General features: G+C 54.2%; 1 protein-coding gene across 10 annotated transcripts in view; it reads right to left on the bottom strand.

The window, feature by feature from the left end:
* Window positions 1–24,681, bottom strand: part of Ak9 (adenylate kinase 9) — a 216,438-nt gene that overhangs the window by 72,082 nt on the left and 119,675 nt on the right. For all 10 annotated transcript variants that reach the window (XR_005497738.2, XM_017601822.3, XM_063279679.1 and 7 more), the window contains one exon: window positions 2,903–3,047. Coding sequence is in view for 9 of the 10 variants with exons in the window: in XM_017601822.3 (XP_017457311.2) it covers window positions 2,903–3,047 (145 nt within the window). In the remaining variant the exon portion in view is untranslated. The remainder of the gene's footprint in view (window positions 1–2,902; window positions 3,048–24,681) is intronic.

Genomic DNA, 24,681 nt, shown 5'->3' with positions numbered 1-24,681 from the left:
TGTTCTGTAAGGCTGTGTCTCCTATTTTCTTAGGCCAAATGAGGATGGTTAAATTCAAAGCATTCGTGGACATTAGCTGGTGTGGACATAGGGAGTCTCTGTTGGTGGCTAACCTTTGTTTCATTTTACATAGTTTGTGATTTAAAAACCTTCACTAGTCTCCCTTGACAATTCGTCTTAAATAGATGAGGGGTTAGCGCTCCCAAATCAGAAGTGTTAAGGTTAATTTTATTGTCAGACTTGGAATAGTCAGTGAATTTTAGCAGACTTTTTAAGTTCACAGGAGATAGGAAACTATCTACTTGTATGTTCCAGTGGGGAAGACATTTTATGAAAAGCTTCAAAACTTATGTTTTATTCTCATAATTTCGTGTAAGAGGAATTACTGCAGATTGTGACAATCATGAAAGACAGGTTTAATTCCAATCTAGTGTCTTCACTCTGACAAGGGGGGTTATGGCAAGGCTACAGCACCCCACTCTCATGCTGTGCGCACCATCTCATCTTACATGTTTCCTTCCTCCTCTCCCTCCCTCCCTCCTTTCCTTCTTCTCTCCCTTCTTTCCTTTCCTCCCTCTCTCCCCTCCCTCCCTCCCTTTCTCCCCCTCTCTCCTTCCTTCCTCTTTCCCCTCCCTCCTTCCCTTCCTCCTTCTCTCCTTTCTCTCCTTTCCTCCCTCTCTCTGCTCTCTCCTTCTTTCCCCTCCCTCCCTCTCTTCCTCCCTCCCTCCCTCTCTTCTTCCCTCCCTCCCTCTCTTCCTCCCTCCCTCTCTTCCTCCCTCCCTCCCTCTCTTCCTCCCTCCCTCCCTCTCTTCCTCCCTCCCTCCCTCCCTCCCTCTCTTCCTCCCTCCTTCCCTCCCTCCCTCTCTTCCTCCCTCCCTCTTTTTTCTCTCCACTCTCTACTAAAATGTAAGTGTCAAGAGTATGGAAAATCTTACCGTTTTTCTACTGCAAAGAAAACACTCAAGTGTTTGTTGAATAAAATGAATGACTCGTGGGCTAACAGTTCCTACCCTCCTCCCAGCTTTAAGTGGTCATGAGCACGATGCACATTCACATTTTTGCATTTGGAAAGTTATACGCTAAACCTATACATTCCTTCTAGATCATCCGGATGGACACGGGGAGCCATGCCGTCCCAGTCCTGGCTCTTAAAAACAAAAGGTTCTTTGGGTAGAAAGATGGATTCTTTTAACAGCTCATAGGCTAATCAGAAACAAGATGGGCGACATAAGAAGGCGGATTCATTCTTGCTCAATAAAAGTACAACAAATAACAAGCAAAAATACTTCTAATAACAAAGATCTCACAGTGCACAAGAATGACGATAAACTAGTTACACTGTGAATATTGAGAAAGGGTGCTCGATAAATAGGACTTTAAATAGTTTCCTTTACCATGACTGTGGAAGATGTGTCTTAGAAACCCAGACACAACTTGTTGTTGGAGTGTAGTATGGCTGGTCAAACAAACAGGTTAAAGAGTAAAAATCTTTAAGGTTATCTTGCTAGATGCTGACAAGACAAGAAACATTCTTAAGGAGAAACACAGGGGAGAGAGAGCCTTTAAGTTATATGTAGCAGGATGGGGTGGCCACTAAGTGGCTTTCCGCACCCATGACAGACCGCCTGCCGCCCTCTACTCTAGACAGTGATATAAACCTCAGACATTCACCTCAGACATTCACCGGTGTCTTTGTGGGCAAGGTCTACAAATGCTTCTTTCGTCTGCATTCCTTTGTCTACTGAAATCAAAGATTTATTTAAAAATCTAATTTTAAAACTTAAAAATTTAAAGATTTATTTTGTAGGTCTCTTATGAGGATGACATAGGTCATATACGCAAGGTAGCCGGCATAGCTTTATCAGGTAGTAAATGCTGAATTAATACTATGTATTATTATTTCCATAACGATCGTGTTTTATCAGGAAAAGAATATTGAAATGAATACCCAGAAGGCTGTATGAGGTGGTGTTATGCTTCCGGAGGCTCTGTGAAATTTACCAGTGGCCACAGAATCTAGTTGAAAAGTATTGGAGTTGGTCTCAGAGTTTGGATACAGATCTTTAAGCGTGAGAATGCTCCCATATGGCGCAGTACTGAGCCAAGGCTATTCTGTTATGACAGGCATGGTGGTTCACAGTGCAATCCAAGGGCTCAACAGGACGGAGGAGGACTGAAGGTTCTCCGTAGCTCCAGGCCAGACATATATATGTATGTGTGTATGTGTACATGTGTGTGTACGTGTGTGTGTGTGTGTGTGTGTGTGTGTATGGAAACAACTAGAGATATGAATTCTTCTGAACCCATCTATGAATTACAAAAATCATCATGAAATAAGAACTGTCATTTTCCTAGAGAAAAACCAAGCCCACTTTTGAGTCTATCCTAAAATATCCTGGGCAGGAGTGAGGAATTTTGTTGGGAGCTGGGTTTTGGAAAGGAGGGTCCAAGTGTCTTCTCTGCGCTGACTGGATTAGCGTCAGAGTAATTTAGCTGCCACCAGTAAAGCCAGAGAACTGTGGAGAGTCCTCACTCAAGCTCCCACCAGAGCCCCAGTAGGAAGCCGAGCTCCATCAAGGCTGGCAGGCGTGTGGTATGGACCAGCCATCCAAGGTGAAGGCTTGTTTGACTACCAGTGAGGATAAAGTCATAAACACTCTCGGCCTCTGGTCAGCAAGGAGACCCGTGAAGAGGTAAGAGCTGTAAACATCCTCTTTCACAAGCACGAGTTATAGGAGTGAACTTTTGTGGGTGTGAGTCAGTTTCTCCATCTAAATGCACAAATGGCCAAGATACTGAAATGGATATACCGAAGCCCCCAACCCGACTTCCGCCTTAGCCAGGCTTAGCCAGGCTTAGTCATTCACTGAGAGACACGGTTTGTGGCGGAAAAATGCTTCACCTTGCTTTTTGACTCGCAAGTCATTCAGGAGCCTCTCTTTCACGAGTTTGATGGCCGTGTTGGTGGCCTCGCTTATGGTGTCTTTAATTAGCTTTTCACGGGCACTGTCAAAACGTGGCTGAACAAGCGTGGCATAGTCAATTACCTGCAGAAGTAATCAAGACAAGAGTGCAATCACAAGGTACTGTAGACAGAAGACACATTTTTCCTTCCTTCCTATCTATCTATCTATCTATCTATCTATCTATCTATCTATCTATCTATCTATCTATCTAATTACCTACCTACCTACCTTCCTATCTATCTACCTCCCTCCCTCCCTCCCTCCCTACCTATCTACCTATCTATCTAATTATGTCCCTATCTATCCATCCATCTATCCATCCATCCATCCATCCATCCATCCATCCATCCATCTATCTATCTATCTATCTATCTATCTATCTATATATCTATCTATCTATCTATCTATCTATCTATCTATCTATCTATCTATCTATCTATCTATCTATCTATCTAATTACCTACCTATCTACCTATCTACCTACCTACCTACCTTCCTATCTATCTATCTATCTATCTATCTATCTATCTATCTATCTATCTATCTAATTACCTACCTATTGACCTGCTTCCTAAAAGTAAACACTACTTGAAGCATCTTTGGAATCGTGTACAGAATTCACTGATTTTTTAAAACAACCCCATTTATTTTCAAATTTTAAAGCATCATTTTTATTATTTTTAGTTATGTGTGTGTGGGGGTATGGATGTGCGGGTGTGTGCGCATGAGCGCAGGTGCCTGTAGAGGTCAGAGGCATCAGATCCCCTGGAGCTGGGCTTACGGGTGGTTTCGAGCCTCCTCATATGGGTGCCAGGAAGTAAATTTGGATCCCAGAAAGATCAGGTGTTGTTCTTCACCACTGAGCCATTTCTCCAGCCACCTCTTCTTAATAACGATAATTTATTTTATGTGTACGAGTTGCTTGACTTCACGCATAGATGTGCACCATGTATGTGCTTGGCGCCCTCAGAGGTCAGAAGAAGGCGTTAGGTCTTTTGAAACTGGAGTTGTGGATGCTCCTGCACTGCTGGGTGGTGCTGGGCCCCAAACCCGGATCCTCTGCACAAACAGGGAGTGCTCTTAAGCACCGAGCCGCGGCCTCAGCCTCCTCGTTTCCTTTCCTTGTATGCAGAGGTGTCGTGCCTTCACGTGTGCTTGTGCGTTTCATGCCGTCAGAGTCACAGATGGAATGGCTGACACGTGCAGACACACAGCAGAGTAACCCGTGCAGACACACAGCAGAGTAACCCGTGCAGACACACAGCAGAGTAACCCGTGCAGACACACAGCAGAGTAACCCGTGCAGACACACAGCAGAGTAACCCGTGCAGACACAGCAGAGTAACCCGTGCAGACACACAGCAGAGTAACCCGTGCAGACACACAGCAGAGTAACCAGTGCAGACACACAGCAAAGTAACCCGGGGAGACACACAGCAGAGTAACCCGGGGAGACACACAGCAGAGTAACCCGTGCAGACACACAGCAGAGTAACCCGTGCAGACACACAGCAGAGTAACCCGTGCAGACACACAGCAGAGTAACCCGTGCAGACACACAGCAGAGTAACCCGGGGAGACACACAGCAGAGTAACCTGTGCAGACACACAGCAGAGTAACCCGTGCAGACACACAGCAGAGTAACCCGTGCAGACACACAGCAGAGTAACCCGTGCAGACACACAGCAGAGTAACCCGTGCAGACACAGCAGAGTAACCCGTGCAGACACACAGCAGAGTAACCCGTGCAGACACACAGCAGAGTAACCCGTGCAGACACACAGCAGAGTAACCCGGGGAGACACACAGCAGAGTAACCCGTGCAGACACACAGCAGAGTAACCCGGGGAGACACACAGCAGAGTAACCCGTGCAGACACACAGCAGAGTAACCCGTGCAGACACAGCAGAGTAACCCGTGCAGACACAGCAGAGTAACCCGTGCAGACACACAGCAGAGTAACCCGTGCAGACACACAGCAGAGTAACCCGTGCAGACACACAGCAGAGTAACCCGTGCAGACACAGCAGAGTAACCCGTGCAGACACACAGCAGAGTAACCCGTGCAGACACACAGCAGAGTAACCCGTGCAGACACACAGCAGAGTAACCCGTGCAGACACACAGCAGAGTAACCCGTGCAGACACACAGCAGAGTAACCCGTGCAGACACACAGCAGAGTAACCCGGGGAGACACACAGCAGAGTAACCCGTGCAGACACACAGCAGAGTAACCCGTGCAGACACACAGCAGAGTAACCCGGGGAGACACACAGCAGAGTAACCCGTGCAGACACAGCAGAGTAACCCGTGCAGACACACAGCAGAGTAACCCGTGCAGACACACAGCAGAGTAACCCGTGCAGACACACAGCAGAGTAACCCGTGCAGACACAGCAGAGTAACCCGTGCAGACACACAGCAGAGTAACCCGTGCAGACACACAGCAGAGTAACCCGTGCAGACACAGCAGAGTAACCCGTGCAGACACACAGCAGAGTAACCCGTGCAGACACACAGCAGAGTAACCCGTGCAGACACACAGCAGAGTAACCCGTGCAGACACACAGCAGAGTAACCCGTGCAGACACACAGCAGAGTAACCCGTGCAGACACACAGCAGAGTAACCCGTGCAGACACACAGCAGAGTAACCCGTGCAGACACAGCAGAGTAACCCGTGCAGACACACAGCAGAGTAACCCGTGCAGACACACAGCAGAGTAACCCGTGCAGACACACAGCAGAGTAACCCGTGCAGACACACAGCAGAGTAACCCGTGCAGACACACAGCAGAGTAACACGTGCAGACACACAGCAGAGTAACACGTGCAGACACAGCAGAGTAACCCGTGCAGACACACAGCAGAGTAACCCGGGAGACACACAGCAGAGTAACCCGGGGAGACACACAGCAGAGTAACCCGTGCAGACACACAGCAGAGTAACCCGTGCAGACACACAGCAGAGTAACCCGTGCAGACACACAGCAGAGTAACCCGTGCAGACACACAGCAGAGTAACCCGTGCAGACACACAGCAGAGTAACCCGTGCAGACACAGCAGAGTAACCCGTGCAGACACAGCAGAGTAACCCGTGCAGACACACAGCAGAGTAACCCGTGCAGACACACAGCAGAGTAACCCGTGCAGACACACAGCAGAGTAACCCCTGCAGACACACAGCAGAGTAACCCGTGCAGACACACAGCAGAGTAACCCGTGCAGACACACAGCAGAGTAACCCGTGCAGACACACAGCAGAGTAACACGTGCAGACACACAGCAGAGTAACACGTGCAGACACAGCAGAGTAACCCGTGCAGACACACAGCAGAGTAACCCGTGCAGACACAGCAGAGTAACCCGTGCAGACACACAGCAGAGTAACCCGTGCAGACACACAGCAGAGTAACCCGTGCAGACACACAGCAGAGTAACCCGGGGAGACACACAGCAGAGTAACCCGTGCAGACACAGCAGAGTAACCCGTGCAGACACAGCAGAGTAACCCGTGCAGACACACAGCAGAGTAACCCGTGCAGACACACAGCAGAGTAACCCGTGCAGACACACAGCAGAGTAACCCGTGCAGACACACAGCAGAGTAACCCGTGCAGACACAGCAGAGTAACCCGTGCAGACACACAGCAGAGTAACCCGTGCAGACACAACAGAGTAACCCGGGGAGACACACAGCAGAGTAACCCGTGCAGACACACAGCAGAGTAACCCGTGCAGACACACAGCAGAGTAACCCGTGCAGACACACAGCAGAGTAACCCGTGCAGACACACAGCAGAGTAACCCGTGCAGACACAGCAGAGTAACCCGGGGAGACACACAGCAGAGTAACCCGGGGAGACACACAGCAGAGTAACCCGTGCAGACACACAGCAGAGTAACCCGTGCAGACACACAGCAGAGTAACCCGTGCAGACACACAGCAGAGTAACCCGTGCAGACACACAGCAGAGTAACCCGAGCAGACACACAGCAGAGTAACCCGTGCAGACACAGCAGAGTAACCCGTGCAGACACAGCAGAGTAACCCGTGCAGACACACAGCAGAGTAACCCGTGCAGACACACAGCAGAGTAACCCGTGCAGACACACAGCAGAGTAACCCGTGCAGACACAGCAGAGTAACCCGTGCAGACACACAGCACAGTAACCCGTGCAGACACACAGCAGAGTAACCCGTGCAGACACACAGCAGAGTAACCCGTGCAGACACACAGCAGAGTAACCCGTGCAGACACACAGCAGAGTAACCCGTGCAGACACACAGCAGAGTAACCCGGGGAGACACACAGCAGAGTAACCCGTGCAGACACACAGCAGAGTAACCCGTGCAGACACACAGCAGAGTAACCCGGGGAGACACACAGCAGAGTAACCCGTGCAGACACAGCAGAGTAACCCGTGCAGACACACAGCAGAGTAACCCGTGCAGACACACAGCAGAGTAACCCGTGCAGACACACAGCAGAGTAACCCGTGCAGACACAGCAGAGTAACCCGTGCAGACACACAGCAGAGTAACCCGTGCAGACACACAGCAGAGTAACCCGTGCAGACACAGCAGAGTAACCCGTGCAGACACACAGCAGAGTAACCCGTGCAGACACACAGCAGAGTAACCCGTGCAGACACACAGCAGAGTAACCCGTGCAGACACAGCAGAGTAACCCGTGCAGACACACAGCAGAGTAACCCGTGCAGACACACAGCAGAGTAACCCGTGCAGACACACAGCAGAGTAACCCGTGCAGACACACAGCAGAGTAACCCGTGCAGACACACAGCAGAGTAACCCGTGCAGACACACAGCAGAGTAACCCGGGGAGACACACAGCAGAGTAACCCGTGCAGACACACAGCAGAGTAACCCGTGCAGACACACAGCAGAGTAACCCGGGGAGACACACAGCAGAGTAACCCGTGCAGACACAGCAGAGTAACCCGTGCAGACACACAGCAGAGTAACCCGTGCAGACACACAGCAGAGTAACCCGTGCAGACACACAGCAGAGTAACCCGTGCAGACACAGCAGAGTAACCCGTGCAGACACACAGCAGAGTAACCCGTGCAGACACACAGCAGAGTAACCCGTGCAGACACAGCAGAGTAACCCGTGCAGACACACAGCAGAGTAACCCGTGCAGACACACAGCAGAGTAACCCGTGCAGACACACAGCAGAGTAACCCGTGCAGACACACAGCAGAGTAACCCGTGGAGACACACAGCAGAGTAACCCGTGCAGACACACAGCAGAGTAACCCGTGCAGACACACAGCAGAGTAACCCGTGCAGACACAGCAGAGTAACCCGTGCAGACACACAGCAGAGTAACCCGTGCAGACACACAGCAGAGTAACCCGTGCAGACACACAGCAGAGTAACCCGTGCAGACACACAGCAGAGTAACCCGTGCAGACACACAGCAGAGTAACACGTGCAGACACACAGCAGAGTAACACGTGCAGACACAGCAGAGTAACCCGTGCAGACACACAGCAGAGTAACCCGGGGAGACACACAGCAGAGTAACCCGGGGAGACACACAGCAGAGTAACCCGTGCAGACACACAGCAGAGTAACCCGTGCAGACACACAGCAGAGTAACCCGTGCAGACACACAGCAGAGTAACCCGTGCAGACACACAGCAGAGTAACCCGTGCAGACACACAGCAGAGTAACCCGTGCAGACACAGCAGAGTAACCCGTGCAGACACAGCAGAGTAACCCGTGCAGACACACAGCAGAGTAACCCGTGCAGACACACAGCAGAGTAACCCGTGCAGACACACAGCAGAGTAACCCCTGCAGACACACAGCAGAGTAACCCGTGCAGACACACAGCAGAGTAACCCGTGCAGACACACAGCAGAGTAACCCGTGCAGACACACAGCAGAGTAACACGTGCAGACACACAGCAGAGTAACACGTGCAGACACAGCAGAGTAACCCGTGCAGACACACAGCAGAGTAACCCGTGCAGACACAGCAGAGTAACCCGTGCAGACACACAGCAGAGTAACCCGTGCAGACACACAGCAGAGTAACCCGTGCAGACACACAGCAGAGTAACCCGGGGAGACACACAGCAGAGTAACCCGTGCAGACACAGCAGAGTAACCCGTGCAGACACAGCAGAGTAACCCGTGCAGACACACAGCAGAGTAACCCGTGCAGACACACAGCAGAGTAACCCGTGCAGACACACAGCAGAGTAACCCGTGCAGACACACAGCAGAGTAACCCGTGCAGACACAGCAGAGTAACCCGTGCAGACACACAGCAGAGTAACCCGTGCAGACACAACAGAGTAACCCGGGGAGACACACAGCAGAGTAACCCGTGCAGACACACAGCAGAGTAACCCGTGCAGACACACAGCAGAGTAACCCGTGCAGACACACAGCAGAGTAACCCGTGCAGACACAGCAGAGTAACCCGGGGAGACACACAGCAGAGTAACCCGGGGAGACACACAGCAGAGTAACCCGTGCAGACACACAGCAGAGTAACCCGTGCAGACACACAGCAGAGTAACCCGTGCAGACACACAGCAGAGTAACCCGTGCAGACACACAGCAGAGTAACCCGTGCAGACACACAGCAGAGTAACCCGTGCAGACACACAGCAGAGTAACCCGTGCAGACACACAGCAGAGTAACCCGTGCAGACACACAGCAGAGTAACCCGTGCAGACACACAGCAGAGTAACCCGTGCAGACACACAGCAGAGTAACCCGTGCAGACACACAGGAGAGTAACCCGTGCAGACACACAGCAGAGTAACCCGTGCAGACACACAGCAGAGTAACCCGTGCAGACACAGCAGAGTAACCCGTGCAGACACAGCAGAGTAACCCGTGCAGACACACAGCAGAGTAACCCGTGCAGACACACAGCAGAGTAACCCGTGCAGACACACAGCAGAGTAACCCCTGCAGACACACAGCAGAGTAACCCGTGCAGACACACAGCAGAGTAACCCGTGCAGACACACAGCAGAGTAACCCGTGCAGACACACAGCAGAGTAACACATGCAGACACACAGCAGAGTAACACGTGCAGACACAGCAGAGTAACCCGTGCAGACACACAGCAGAGTAACCCGTGCAGACACAGCAGAGTAACCCGTGCAGACACACAGCAGAGTAACCCGTGCAGACACACAGCAGAGTAACCCGTGCAGACACACAGCAGAGTAACCCGGGGAGACACACAGCAGAGTAACCCGTGCAGACACAGCAGAGTAACCCGTGCAGACACAGCAGAGTAACCCGTGCAGACACACAGCAGAGTAACCCGTGCAGACACACAGCAGAGTAACCCGTGCAGACACACAGCAGAGTAACCCGTGCAGACACAGCAGAGTAACCCGGGGAGACACACAGCAGAGTAACCCGTGCAGACACACAGCAGAGTAACCCGTGCAGACACACAGCAGAGTAACCCGTGCAGACACACAGCAGAGTAACCCGTGCAGACACACAGCAGAGTAACCCGTGCAGACACAGCAGAGTAACCCGGGGAGACACACAGCAGAGTAACCCAGGGAGACACACAGCAGAGTAACCCGTGCAGACACACAGCAGAGTAACCCGTGCAGACACACAGCAGAGTAACCCGTGCAGACACACAGCAGAGTAACCCGTGCAGACACACAGCAGAGTAACCCGTGCAGACACACAGCAGAGTAACCCGTGCAGACACACAGCAGAGTAACCCGTGCAGACACACAGCAGAGTAACCCGTGCAGACACACAGCAGAGTAACCCGTGCAGACACACAGCAGAGTAACCCGTGCAGACACACAGCAGAGTAACCCGTGCAGACACACAGCAGAGTAACCCGTGCAGACACACAGCAGAGTAACCCGTGCAGACACACAGCAGAGTAACCCGTGCAGACACAGCAGAGTAACCCGTGCAGACACAGCAGAGTAACCCGTGCAGACACACAGCAGAGTAACCCGTGCAGACACACAGCAGAGTAACCCGTGCAGACACACAGCAGAGTAACCCCTGCAGACACACAGCAGAGTAACCCGTGCAGACACACAGCAGAGTAACCCGTGCAGACACACAGCAGAGTAACCCGTGCAGACACACAGCAGAGTAACACGTGCAGACACACAGCAGAGTAACACGTGCAGACACAGCAGAGTAACCCGTGCAGACACACAGCAGAGTAACCCGTGCAGACACAGCAGAGTAACCCGTGCAGACACACAGCAGAGTAACCCGTGCAGACACACAGCAGAGTAACCCGTGCAGACACACAGCAGAGTAACCCGGGGAGACACACAGCAGAGTAACCCGTGCAGACACACAGCAGAGTAACCCGTGCAGACACAGCAGAGTAACCCGTGCAGACACACAGCAGAGTAACCCGTGCAGACACACAGCAGAGTAACCCGTGCAGACACACAGCAGAGTAACCCGTGCAGACACACAGCAGAGTAACCCGGGGAGACACACAGCAGAGTAACCCGTGCAGACACACAGCAGAGTAACCCGTGCAGACACAGCAGAGTAACCCGTGCAGACTCACAGCAGAGTAACCCGTGCAGACACAACAGAGTAACCCGGGGAGACACACAGCAGAGTAACCCGTGCAGACACACAGCAGAGTAACCCGTGCAGACACACAGCAGACTAACCCGTGCAGACACACAGCAGAGTAACCCGTGCAGACACACAGCAGAGTAACCCGTGCAGACACAGCAGAGTAACCCGGGGAGACACACAACAGAGTAACCCGGGGAGACACACAGCAGAGTAACCCGTGCAGACACACAGCAGAGTAACCCGTGCAGACACACAGCAGAGTAACCCGTGCAGACACACAGCAGAGTAACCCGTGCAGACACACAGCAGAGTAACCCGTGCAGACACACAGCAGAGTAACCCGTGCAGACACACAGCAGAGTAACCCGTGCAGACACACAGCAGAGTAACCCGTGAAGACACACAGCAGAGTAACCCGTGCAGACACACAGCAGAGTAACCCGTGCAGACACACAGCAGAGTAACCCGTGCAGACACACAGCAGAGTAACCCGTGCAGACACACAGCAGAGTAACCCGTGCAGACACACAGCAGAGTAACCCATGCAGACACACAGCAGAGTAACCCGTGCAGACACAGCAGAGTAACCCGTGCAGACACAGCAGAGTAACCCGTGCAGACACACAGCAGAGTAACCCGTGCAGACACACAGCAGAGTAACCCGTGCAGACACACAGCAGAGTAACCCGTGCAGACACACAGCAGAGTAACCCGTGCAGACACACAGCAGAGTAACCCGTGCAGACACACAGCAGAGTAACCCGTGCAGACACACAGCAGAGTAACCCGGGGAGACACAGCAGAGTAACCCGTGCAGACACACAGCAGAGTAACCCGTGCAGACACACAGCAGAGTAACCCGTGCAGACACACAGCAGAGTAACCCGTGCAGACACACAGCAGAGTAACCCGTGCAGACACAGCAGAGTAACCCGTGCAGACACACAGCAGAGTAACCCGTGCAGACACACAGCAGAGTAACCCGTGCAGACACACAGCAGAGTAACCCGGGGAGACACACAGCAGAGTAACCCGTGCAGACACACAGCAGAGTAACCCGGGGAGACACACAGCAGAGTAACCCGTGCAGACACACAGCAGAGTAACCCGTGCAGACACAGCAGAGTAACCCGTGCAGACACACAGCAGAGTAACCCGTGCAGACACACAGCAGAGTAACCCGTGCAGACACACAGCAGAGTAACCCGTGCAGACACACAGCAGAGTAACCCGTGCAGACACAGCAGAGTAACCCGTGCAGACACACAGCAGAGTAACCCGGGGAGACACACAGCAGAGTAACCCGGGGAGACACACAGCAGAGTAACCCGTGCAGACACACAGCAGAGTAACCCGTGCAGACACAGCAGAGTAACCCGTGCAGACACACAGCAGAGTAACCCGTGCAGACACACAGCAGAGTAACCCGTGCAGACACACAGCAGAGTAACCCGTGCAGACACACAGCAGAGTAACCCGTGCAGACACAGCAGAGTAACCCGTGCAGACACACAGCAGAGTAACCCGTGCAGACACACAGCAGAGTAACACGTGCAGACACACAGCAGAGTAACACGTGCAGACACAGCAGAGTAACCCGTGCAGACACACAGCAGAGTAACCCGTGCAGACACAGCAGAGTAACCCGTGCAGACACACAGCAGAGTAACCCGTGCAGACACACAGCAGAGTAACCCGTGCAGACACACAGCAGAGTAACCCGGGGAGACACACAGCAGAGTAACCCGTGCAGACACAGCAGAGTAACCCGTGCAGACACAGCAGAGTAACCCGTGCAGACACACAGCAGAGTAACCCGTGCAGACACACAGCAGAGTAACCCGTGCAGACACACAGCAGAGTAACCCGTGCAGACACACAGCAGAGTAACCCGTGCAGACACAGCAGAGTAACCCGTGCAGACACACAGCAGAGTAACCCGTGCAGACACAACAGAGTAACCCGGGGAGACACACAGCAGAGTAACCCGTGCAGACACACAGCAGAGTAACCCGTGCAGACACACAGCAGAGTAACCCGTGCAGACACACAGCAGAGTAACCCGTGCAGACACACAGCAGAGTAACCCGTGCAGACACAGCAGAGTAACCCGGGGAGACACACAGCAGAGTAACCCGGGGAGACACACAGCAGAGTAACCCGTGCAGACACACAGCAGAGTAACCCGTGCAGACACACAGCAGAGTAACCCGTGCAGACACACAGCAGAGTAACCCGTGCAGACACACAGCAGAGTAACCCGTGCAGACACACAGCAGAGTAACCCGTGCAGACACACAGCAGAGTAACCCGTGCAGACACACAGCAGAGTAACCCGTGCAGACACAGCAGAGTAACCCGTGCAGACACACAGCAGAGTAACCCGTGCAGACACACAGCAGAGTAACCCGTGCAGACACACAGCAGAGTAACCCGTGCAGACACACAGGAGAGTAACCCGTGCAGACACACAGCAGAGTAACCCGTGCAGACACACAGCAGAGTAACCCGTGCAGACACACAGCAGAGTAACCCGTGCAGACACACAGCAGAGTAACCCGTGCAGACACACAGCAGAGTAACACGTGCAGACACACAGCAGAGTAACACGTGCAGACACAGCAGAGTAACCCGTGCAGACACACAGCAGAGTAACCCGTGCAGACACAGCAGAGTAACCCGTGCAGACACACAGCAGAGTAACCCGTGCAGACACACAGCAGAGTAACCCGTGCAGACACACAGCAGAGTAACCCGGGGAGACACACAGCAGAGTAACCCGTGCAGACACAGCAGAGTAACCCGTGCAGACACAGCAGAGTAACCCGTGCAGACACACAGCAGAGTAACCCGTGCAGACACACAGCAGAGTAACCCGTGCAGACACACAGCAGAGTAACCCGGGGAGACACACAGCAGAGTAACCCGTGCAGACACACAGAGGAGTAACCCGTGCAGACACAGCAGAGTAACCCGTGCAGACACACAGCAGAGTAACCCGTGCAGACACACAGCAGAGTAACCCGTGCAGACACACAGCAGAGTAACCCGTGCAGACACAGCAGAGTAACCCGGGGAGACACACAGCAGAGTAACCCAGGGAGACACACAGCAGAGTAACCCGTGCAGACACACAGCAGAGTAACCCGTGCAGACACAACAGAGTAACCCGGGGAGACACACAGCAGAGTAACCCGTGCAGACACACAGCAGAGTAACCCGTGCAGACACACAGCAGAGTAACCCGTGCAGACACACAGCAGAGTAACCCGTGCAGACACACAGCAGAGTAACCCGTGCAGACACAGCAGAGTAACCCGGGGAGACACACAGCAGAGTAACCCGGGAGACACACAGCAGAGTAACCCGTGCAGACACACAGCAGAGTAACCCGTGCAGACACACAGCAGAGTAACCCGTGCAGACACACAGCAGAGTAACCCGTGCAGACACACAGCAGAGTAACCCGTGCAGACACACAGCAGAGTAACCCGTGCAGACACACAGCAGAGTAACCCGTGCAGACACACAGCAGAGTAACCCGTGCAGACACACAGCAGAGTAACCCGTGCAGACACACAGCAGAGTAACCCGTGCAGACACACAGCAGAGTAACCCGTGCAGACACACAGCAGAGTAACCCGTGCAGACACACAGCAGAGTAACCCGTGCAGACACACAGCAGAGTAACCCGTGCAGACACAGCAGAGTAACCCGTGCAGACACAGCAGAGTAACCCGTGCAGACACACAGCAGAGTAACCCGTGCAGACACACAGCAGAGTAACCCGTGCAGACACACAGCAGAGTAACCCCTGCAGACACACAGCAGAGTAACCCGTGCAGACACACAGCAGAGTAACCCGTGCAGACACACAGCAGAGTAACCCGTGCAGACACACAGCAGAGTAACACGTGGAGACACACAGCAGAGTAACACGTGCAGACACAGCAGAGTAACCCGTGCAGACACACAGCAGAGTAACCCGGGGAGACACACAGTAGAGTAACCCGGGGAGACACACAGCAGAGTAACCGGTGCAGACACACAGCAGAGTAACCCGTGCAGACACACAGCAGAGTAACCCGTGCAGACACACAGCAGAGTAACCCGTGCAGACACACAGCAGAGTAACCCGTGCAGACACACAGCAGAGTAACACGTGCAGACACACAGCAGAGTAACACGTGCAGACACAGCAGAGTAACCCGTGCAGACACACAGCAGAGTAACCCGTGCAGACACACAGCAGAGTAACCCGTGCAGACACACAGCAGAGTAACCCGTGCAGACACACAGCAGAGTAACCCGTGCAGACACACAGCAGAGTAACCCGTGCAGACACACAGCAGAGTAACCCGTGCAGACACACAGCAGAGTAACCCGTGCAGACACACAGCAGAGTAACCCGTGCAGACACACAGCAGAGTAACCCGTGCAGACACACGGCAGAGTAACCCGTGCAGACACACAGCAGAGTAACCCGTGCAGACACACAGCAGAGTAACCCGTGCAGACACACAGCAGAGTAACCCGTGCAGACACAGCAGAGTAACCCGGGGAGACACACAGCAGAGTAACCCGTGCAGACACAGCAGAGTAACCCGGGGAGACACACAGCAGAGTAACCCGTGCAGACACACAGCAGAGTAACCCGTGCAGACACACAGCAGAGTAACCCGTGCAGACACACAGCAGAGTAACCCGTGCAGACACACAGCAGAGTAACCCGTGCAGACACACAGCAGAGTAACCCGTGCAGACACACAGCAGAGTAACCCGTGCAGACACACAGCAGAGTAACCCGTGCAGACACACAGCAGAGTAACCCGTGCAGACACACAGCAGAGTAACCCGTGCAGACACACAGCAGAGTAACCCGTGCAGACACACAGCAGAGTAACCCGTGCAGACACACAGCAGAGTAACCCGGGAGACACACAGCAGAGTAACCCGTGCAGACACACAGCAGAGTAACCCGTGCAGACACACAGCAGAGTAACCCGTGCAGACACACAGCAGAGTAACCCGTGCAGACACAGAGCAGAGTAACCCGTGCAGACACACAGCAGAGTAACCCGTGCAGACACACAGCAGAGTAACCCGTGCAGACACACAGCAGAGTAACCCGTGCAGACACACAGCAGAGTAACCCGTGCAGACACACAGCAGAGTAACCCGGGGAGACACACAGCAGAGTAACCCGTGCAGACACACAGCAGAGTAACCCGTGCAAACACACACAGCAGAGTAACCCGTGCAGACACACAGCAGAGTAACCCGTGCAGACACACAGCAGAGTAACCCGTGCAGACACACAGCAGAGTAACCCGTGCAGACACACAGCAGAGTAACCCGTGCAGACACACAGCAGAGTAACCCGTGCAGACACACAGCAGAGTAACCCGTGCAGACACACAGCAGAGTAACCCGTGCAGACACACAGCAGAGTAACCCGTGCAGACACACAGCAGAGTAACCCGTGCAGACACACAGCAGAGTAACCCGTGCAGACACACAGCAGAGTAACCCGTGCAGACACACAGCAGAGTAACCCGTGCAGACACACAGCAGAGTAACCCGTGCAGACACACAGCAGAGTAACCCGTGCAGACACAGCAGAGTAACCCGTGCAGACACAGCAGAGTAACCCGGGGAGACACACAGCAGAGTAACCCGTGCAGACACAGCAGAGTAACCCGGGGAGACACACAGCAGAGTAACCCGTGCAGACACACAGCAGAGTAACCCGTGCAGACACACAGCAGAGTAACCCGTGCAGACACACAGCAGAGTAACCCGTGCAGACACAGCAGAGTAACCCGGGGAGACACACAGCAGAGTAACCCGTGCAGACACACAGCAGAGTAACCCGTGCAGACACACAGCAGAGTAACCCGTGCAGACACACAGCAGAGTAACCCGTGCAGACACACAGCAGAGTAACCCGTGCAGACACACAGCAGAGTAACCCGTGCAGACACACAGCAGAGTAACCCGTGCAGACACACAGCAGAGTAACCCGGGGAGACACACAGCAGAGTAACCCGTGCAGACACACAGCAGAGTAACCCGTGCAGACACACAGCAGAGTAACCCGTGCAGACACACAGCAGAGTAACCCATGCAGACACACAGCAGAGTAACCCGTGCAGACACACAGCAGAGTAACCCGTGCAGACACACAGCAGAATAACCCGGGGAGACACACAGCAGAGTAACCCGTGCAGACACACAGCAGAGTAACCCGTGCAGACACACAGCAGAGTAACCCGTGCAGACACACAGCAGAGTAACCCGGGGAGACACACAGCAGAGTAACCCGTGCAGACACACAGTAGAGTAACCCGTGCAGACACACAGCAGAGTAACCCGTGCAGACACACAGCAGAGTAACCCGTGCAGACACACAGCAGAGTAACCCGGGGAGACACACAGCAGAGTAACCCGTGCAGACACAGCAGAGTAACCCGGGGAGACACACAGCAGAGTAACCCGTGCAGACACACAGCAGAGTAACCCGTGCAGACACACAGCAGAGTAACCCGTGCAGACACACAGCAGAGTAACCCGTGCAGACACACAGCAGAGTAACCCGTGCAGACACACAGCAGAGTAACCCGTGCAGACACACAGCAGAGTAACCCGTGCAGACACACAGCAGAGTAACCCGTGCAGACACACAGCAGAGTAACCCGGGGAGACACACAGCAGAGTAACCCGTGCAGACACACAGCAGAGCAACCCGTGCAGACACACAGCAGAGTAACCCGTGCAGACACACAGCAGAGTAACCCGTGCAGACACACAGCAGAGTAACCCGTGCAGACACACAGCAGAGTAACCCGGGGAGACACACAGCAGAGTAACCCGTGCAGACACACAGCAGAGTAACCCGTGCAGACACACAGCAGAGTAACCCGGGAGACACACAGCAGAGTAACCCGTGCAGACACACAGCAGAGTAACCCGTGCAGACACACAGCAGAGTAACCCGTGCAGACACACAGCAGAGTAACCCGTGCAGACACAGAGCAGAGTAACCCGTGCAGACACACAGCAGAGTAACCCGTGCAGACACACAGCAGAGTAACCCGTGCAGACACACAGCAGAGTAACCCGTGCAGACACACAACAGAGTAACCCGTGCGGACACACAGCAGAGTAACCCGGGGAGACACACAGCAGAGTAACCCGTGCAGACACACAGCAGAGTAACCCGTGCAAACACACACAGCAGAGTAACCCGTGCAGACACACAGCAGAGTAACCCGTGCAGACACACAGCAGAGTAACCCGTGCAGACACACAGCAGAGTAACCCGTGCAGACACACAGCAGAGTAACCCGTGCAGACACACAGCAGAGTAACCCGTGCAGACACACAGCAGAGTAACCCGTGCAGACACACAGCAGAGTAACCCGTGCAGACACACAGCAGAGTAACCCGTGCAGACACACAGCAGAGTAACCCGTGCAGACACACAGCAGAGTAACCCGTGCAGACACACAGCAGAGTAACCCGGGGAGACACACAGCAGAGTAACCCGTGCAGACACACAGTAGAGTAACCCGTGCAGACACACAGCAGAGTAACCCGTGCAGACACACAGCAGAGTAACCCGTGCAGACACACAGCAGAGTAACCCGGGGAGACACACAGCAGAGTAACCCGTGCAGACACAGCAGAGTAACCCGGGGAGACACACAGCAGAGTAACCCGTGCAGACACACAGCAGAGTAACCCGTGCAGACACACAGCAGAGTAACCCGTGCAGACACACAGCAGAGTAACCCGTGCAGACACACAGCAGAGTAACCCGTGCAGACACACAGCAGAGTAACCCGTGCAGACACACAGCAGAGTAACCCGTGCAGACACACAGCAGAGTAACCCGTGCAGACACACAGCAGAGTAACCCGGGGAGACACACAGCAGAGTAACCCGTGCAGACACACAGCAGAGTAACCCGTGCAGACACACAGCAGAGTAACCCGTGCAGACACACAGCAGAGTAACCCGTGCAGACACACAGCAGAGTAACCCGTGCAGACACACAGCAGAGTAACCCGGGGAGACACACAGCAGAGTAACCCGTGCAGACACACAGCAGAGTAACCCGTGCAGACACACAGCAGAGTAACCCGTGCAGACACACAGCAGAGTAACCCGTGCAGACACAGAGCAGAGTAACCCGTGCAGACACACAGCAGAGTAACCCGTGCAGACACACAGCAGAGTAACCCGTGCAGACACACAGCAGAGTAACCCGTGCAGACACACAACAGAGTAACCCGTGCAGACACACAGCAGAGTAACCCGGGGAGACACACAGCAGAGTAACCCGTGCAGACACACAGCAGAGTAACCCGTGCAAACACACACAGCAGAGTAACCCGTGCAGACACACAGCAGAGTAACCCGTGCAGACACACAGCAGAGTAACCCGTGCAGACACACAGCAGAGTAACCCGTGCAGACACACAGCAGAGTAACCCGTGCAGACACACAGCAGAGTAACCCGTGCAGACACACAGCAGAGTAACCCGTGCAGACACACAGCAGAGTAACCCGTGCAGACACACAGCAGAGTAACCCGTGCAGACACACAGCAGAGTAACCCGTGCAGACACACAGCAGAGTAACCCGTGCAGACACACAGCAGAGTAACCCGTGCAGACACACAGCAGAGTAACCCGTGCAGACACACAGCAGAGTAACCCGTGCAGACACACAGCAGAGTAACCCGTGCAGACACAGCAGAGTAACCCGTGCAGACACAGCAGAGTAACCCGGGGAGACACACAGCAGAGTAACCCGTGCAGACACAGCAGAGTAACCCGGGGAGACACACAGCAGAGTAACCCGTGCAGACACACAGCAGAGTAACCCGTGCAGACACACAGCAGAGTAACCCGTGCAGACACACAGCAGAGTAACCCGTGCAGACACAGCAGAGTAACCCGGGGAGACACACAGCAGAGTAACCCGTGCAGACACACAGCAGAGTAACCCGTGCAGACACACAGCAGAGTAACCCGTGCAGACACACAGCAGAGTAACCCGTGCAGACACACAGCAGAGTAACCCGTGCAGACACACAGCAGAGTAACCCGTGCAGACACACAGCAGAGTAACCCGGGGAGACACACAGCAGAGTAACCCGTGCAGACACACAGTAGAGTAACCCGTGCAGACACACAGCAGAGTAACCCGTGCAGACACACAGCAGAGTAACCCGTGCAGACACACAGCAGAGTAACCCGGGGAGACACACAGCAGAGTAACCCGTGCAGACACAGCAGAGTAACCCGGGGAGACACACAGCAGAGTAACCCGTGCAGACACACAGCAGAGTAACCCGTGCAGACACACAGCAGAGTAACCCGTGCAGACACACAGCAGAGTAACCCGTGCAGACACACAGCAGAGTAACCCGTGCAGACACACAGCAGAGTAACCCGTGCAGACACACAGCAGAGTAACCCGTGCAGACACACAGCAGAGTAACCCGTGCAGACACACAGCAGAGTAACCCGTGCAGACACACAGCAGAGTAACCCGTGCAGACACACAGCAGAGTAACCCGTGCAGACACACAGCAGAGTAACCCGGGGAGACACACAGCAGAGTAACCCGTGCAGACACACAGCAGAGTAACCCGTGCAGACACACAGCAGAGTAACCCGTGCAGACACACAGCAGAGTAACCCGTGCAGACACACAGCAGAGTAACCCGTGCAGACACACAGCAGAGTAACCCGGGGAGACACACAGCAGAGTAACCCGTGCAGACACACAGCAGAGTAACCCGTGCAGACACACAGCAGAGTAACCCGGGAGACACACAGCAGAGTAACCCGTGCAGACACACAGCAGAGTAACCCGTGCAGACACACAGCAGAGTAACCCGTGCAGACACACAGCAGAGTAACCCGTGCAGACACAGCAGAGTAACCCGTGCAGACACAGCAGAGTAACCCGGGGAGACACACAGCAGAGTAACCCGTGCAGACACAGCAGAGTAACCCGGGGAGACACACAGCAGAGTAACCCGTGCAGACACACAGCAGAGTAACCCGTGCAGACACACAGCAGAGTAACCCGTGCAGACACACAGCAGAGTAACCCGTGCAGACACAGCAGAGTAACCCGGGGAGACACACAGCAGAGTAACCCGTGCAGACACACAGCAGAGTAACCCGTGCAGACACACAGCAGAGTAACCCGTGCAGACACACAGCAGAGTAACCCGTGCAGACACACAGCAGAGTAACCCGTGCAGACACACAGCAGAGTAACCCGTGCAGACACACAGCAGAGTAACCCGTGCAGACACACAGCAGAGTAACCCGGGGAGACACACAGCAGAGTAACCCGTGCAGACACACAGCAGAGTAACCCGTGCAGACACACAGCAGAGTAACCCGTGCAGACACACAGCAGAGTAACCCATGCAGACACACAGCAGAGTAACCCGTGCAGACACACAGCAGAGTAACCCGTGCAGACACACAGCAGAATAACCCGGGGAGACACACAGCAGAGTAACCCGTGCAGACACACAGCAGAGTAACCCGTGCAGACACACAGCAGAGTAACCCGTGCAGACACACAGCAGAGTAACCCGGGGAGACACACAGCAGAGTAACCCGTGCAGACACACAGTAGAGTAACCCGTGCAGACACACAGCAGAGTAACCCGTGCAGACACACAGCAGAGTAACCCGTGCAGACACACAGCAGAGTAACCCGGGGAGACACACAGCAGAGTAACCCGTGCAGACACAGCAGAGTAACCCGGGGAGACACACAGCAGAGTAACCCGTGCAGACACACAGCAGAGTAACCCGTGCAGACACACAGCAGAGTAACCCGTGCAGACACACAGCAGAGTAACCCGTGCAGACACACAGCAGAGTAACCCGTGCAGACACACAGCAGAGTAACCCGTGCAGACACACAGCAGAGTAACCCGTGCAGACACACAGCAGAGTAACCCGTGCAGACACACAGCAGAGTAACCCGGGGAGACACACAGCAGAGTAACCCGTGCAGACACACAGCAGAGCAACCCGTGCAGACACACAGCAGAGTAACCCGTGCAGACACACAGCAGAGTAACCCGTGCAGACACACAGCAGAGTAACCCGTGCAGACACACAGCAGAGTAACCCGGGGAGACACACAGCAGAGTAACCCGTGCAGACACACAGCAGAGTAACCCGTGCAGACACACAGCAGAGTAACCCGGGGAGACACACAGCAGAGTAACCCGTGCAGACACACAGCAGAGTAACCCGTGCAGACACACAGCAGAGTAACCCGTGCAGACACACAGCAGAGTAACCCGTGCAGACACAGAGCAGAGTAACCCGTGCAGACACACAGCAGAGTAACCCGTGCAGACACACAGCAGAGTAACCCGTGCAGACACACAGCAGAGTAACCCGTGCAGACACACAACAGAGTAACCCGTGCGGACACACAGCAGAGTAACCCGGGGAGACACACAGCAGAGTAACCCGTGCAGACACACAGCAGAGTAACCCGTGCAAACACACACAGCAGAGTAACCCGTGCAGACACACAGCAGAGTAACCCGTGCAGACACACAGCAGAGTAACCCGTGCAGACACACAGCAGAGTAACCCGTGCAGACACACAGCAGAGTAACCCGTGCAGACACACAGCAGAGTAACCCGTGCAGACACACAGCAGAGTAACCCGTGCAGACACACAGCAGAGTAACCCGTGCAGACACACAGCAGAGTAACCCGTGCAGACACACAGCAGAGTAACCCGTGCAGACACACAGCAGAGTAACCCGTGCAGACACACAGCAGAGTAACCCGGGGAGACACACAGCAGAGTAACCCGTGCAGACACACAGTAGAGTAACCCGTGCAGACACACAGCAGAGTAACCCGTGCAGACACACAGCAGAGTAACCCGTGCAGACACACAGCAGAGTAACCCGGGGAGACACACAGCAGAGTAACCCGTGCAGACACAGCAGAGTAACCCGGGGAGACACACAGCAGAGTAACCCGTGCAGACACACAGCAGAGTAACCCGTGCAGACACACAGCAGAGTAACCCGTGCAGACACACAGCAGAGTAACCCGTGCAGACACACAGCAGAGTAACCCGTGCAGACACACAGCAGAGTAACCCGTGCAGACACACAGCAGAGTAACCCGTGCAGACACACAGCAGAGTAACCCGTGCAGACACACAGCAGAGTAACCCGGGAGACACACAGCAGAGTAACCCGTGCAGACACACAGCAGAGTAACCCGTGCAGACACACAGCAGAGTAACCCGTGCAGACACACAGCAGAGTAACCCGTGCAGACACACAGCAGAGTAACCCGTGCAGACACACAGCAGAGTAACCCGGGGAGACACACAGCAGAGTAACCCGTGCAGACACACAGCAGAGTAACCCGTGCAGACACACAGCAGAGTAACCCGTGCAGACACACAGCAGAGTAACCCGTGCAGACACAGAGCAGAGTAACCCGTGCAGACACACAGCAGAGTAACCCGTGCAGACACACAGCAGAGTAACCCGTGCAGACACACAGCAGAGTAACCCGTGCAGACACACAACAGAGTAACCCGTGCAGACACACAGCAGAGTAACCCGGGGAGACACACAGCAGAGTAACCCGTGCAGACACACAGCAGAGTAACCCGTGCAAACACACACAGCAGAGTAACCCGTGCAGACACACAGCAGAGTAACCCGTGCAGACACACAGCAGAGTAACCCGTGCAGACACACAGCAGAGTAACCCGTGCAGACACACAGCAGAGTAACCCGTGCAGACACACAGCAGAGTAACCCGTGCAGACACACAGCAGAGTAACCCGTGCAGACACACAGCAGAGTAACCCGTGCAGACACACAGCAGAGTAACCCGTGCAGACACACAGCAGAGTAACCCGTGCAGACACACAGCAGAGTAACCCGTGCAGACACACAGCAGAGTAACCCGTGCAGACACACAGCAGAGTAACCCGTGCAGACACACAGCAGAGTAACCCGTGCAGACACACAGCAGAGTAACCCGTGCAGACACAGCAGAGTAACCCGTGCAGACACAGCAGAGTA

This window comes from Rattus norvegicus, chromosome 20 (genome assembly GCF_036323735.1).
Source record: "Rattus norvegicus strain BN/NHsdMcwi chromosome 20, GRCr8, whole genome shotgun sequence".
NCBI lineage: Eukaryota > Metazoa > Chordata > Mammalia > Rodentia > Muridae > Rattus > Rattus norvegicus.
The sequence above is the reverse complement of the archived record's forward strand: the minus strand, read 5'-3'. Positions and strand labels throughout refer to the sequence as shown.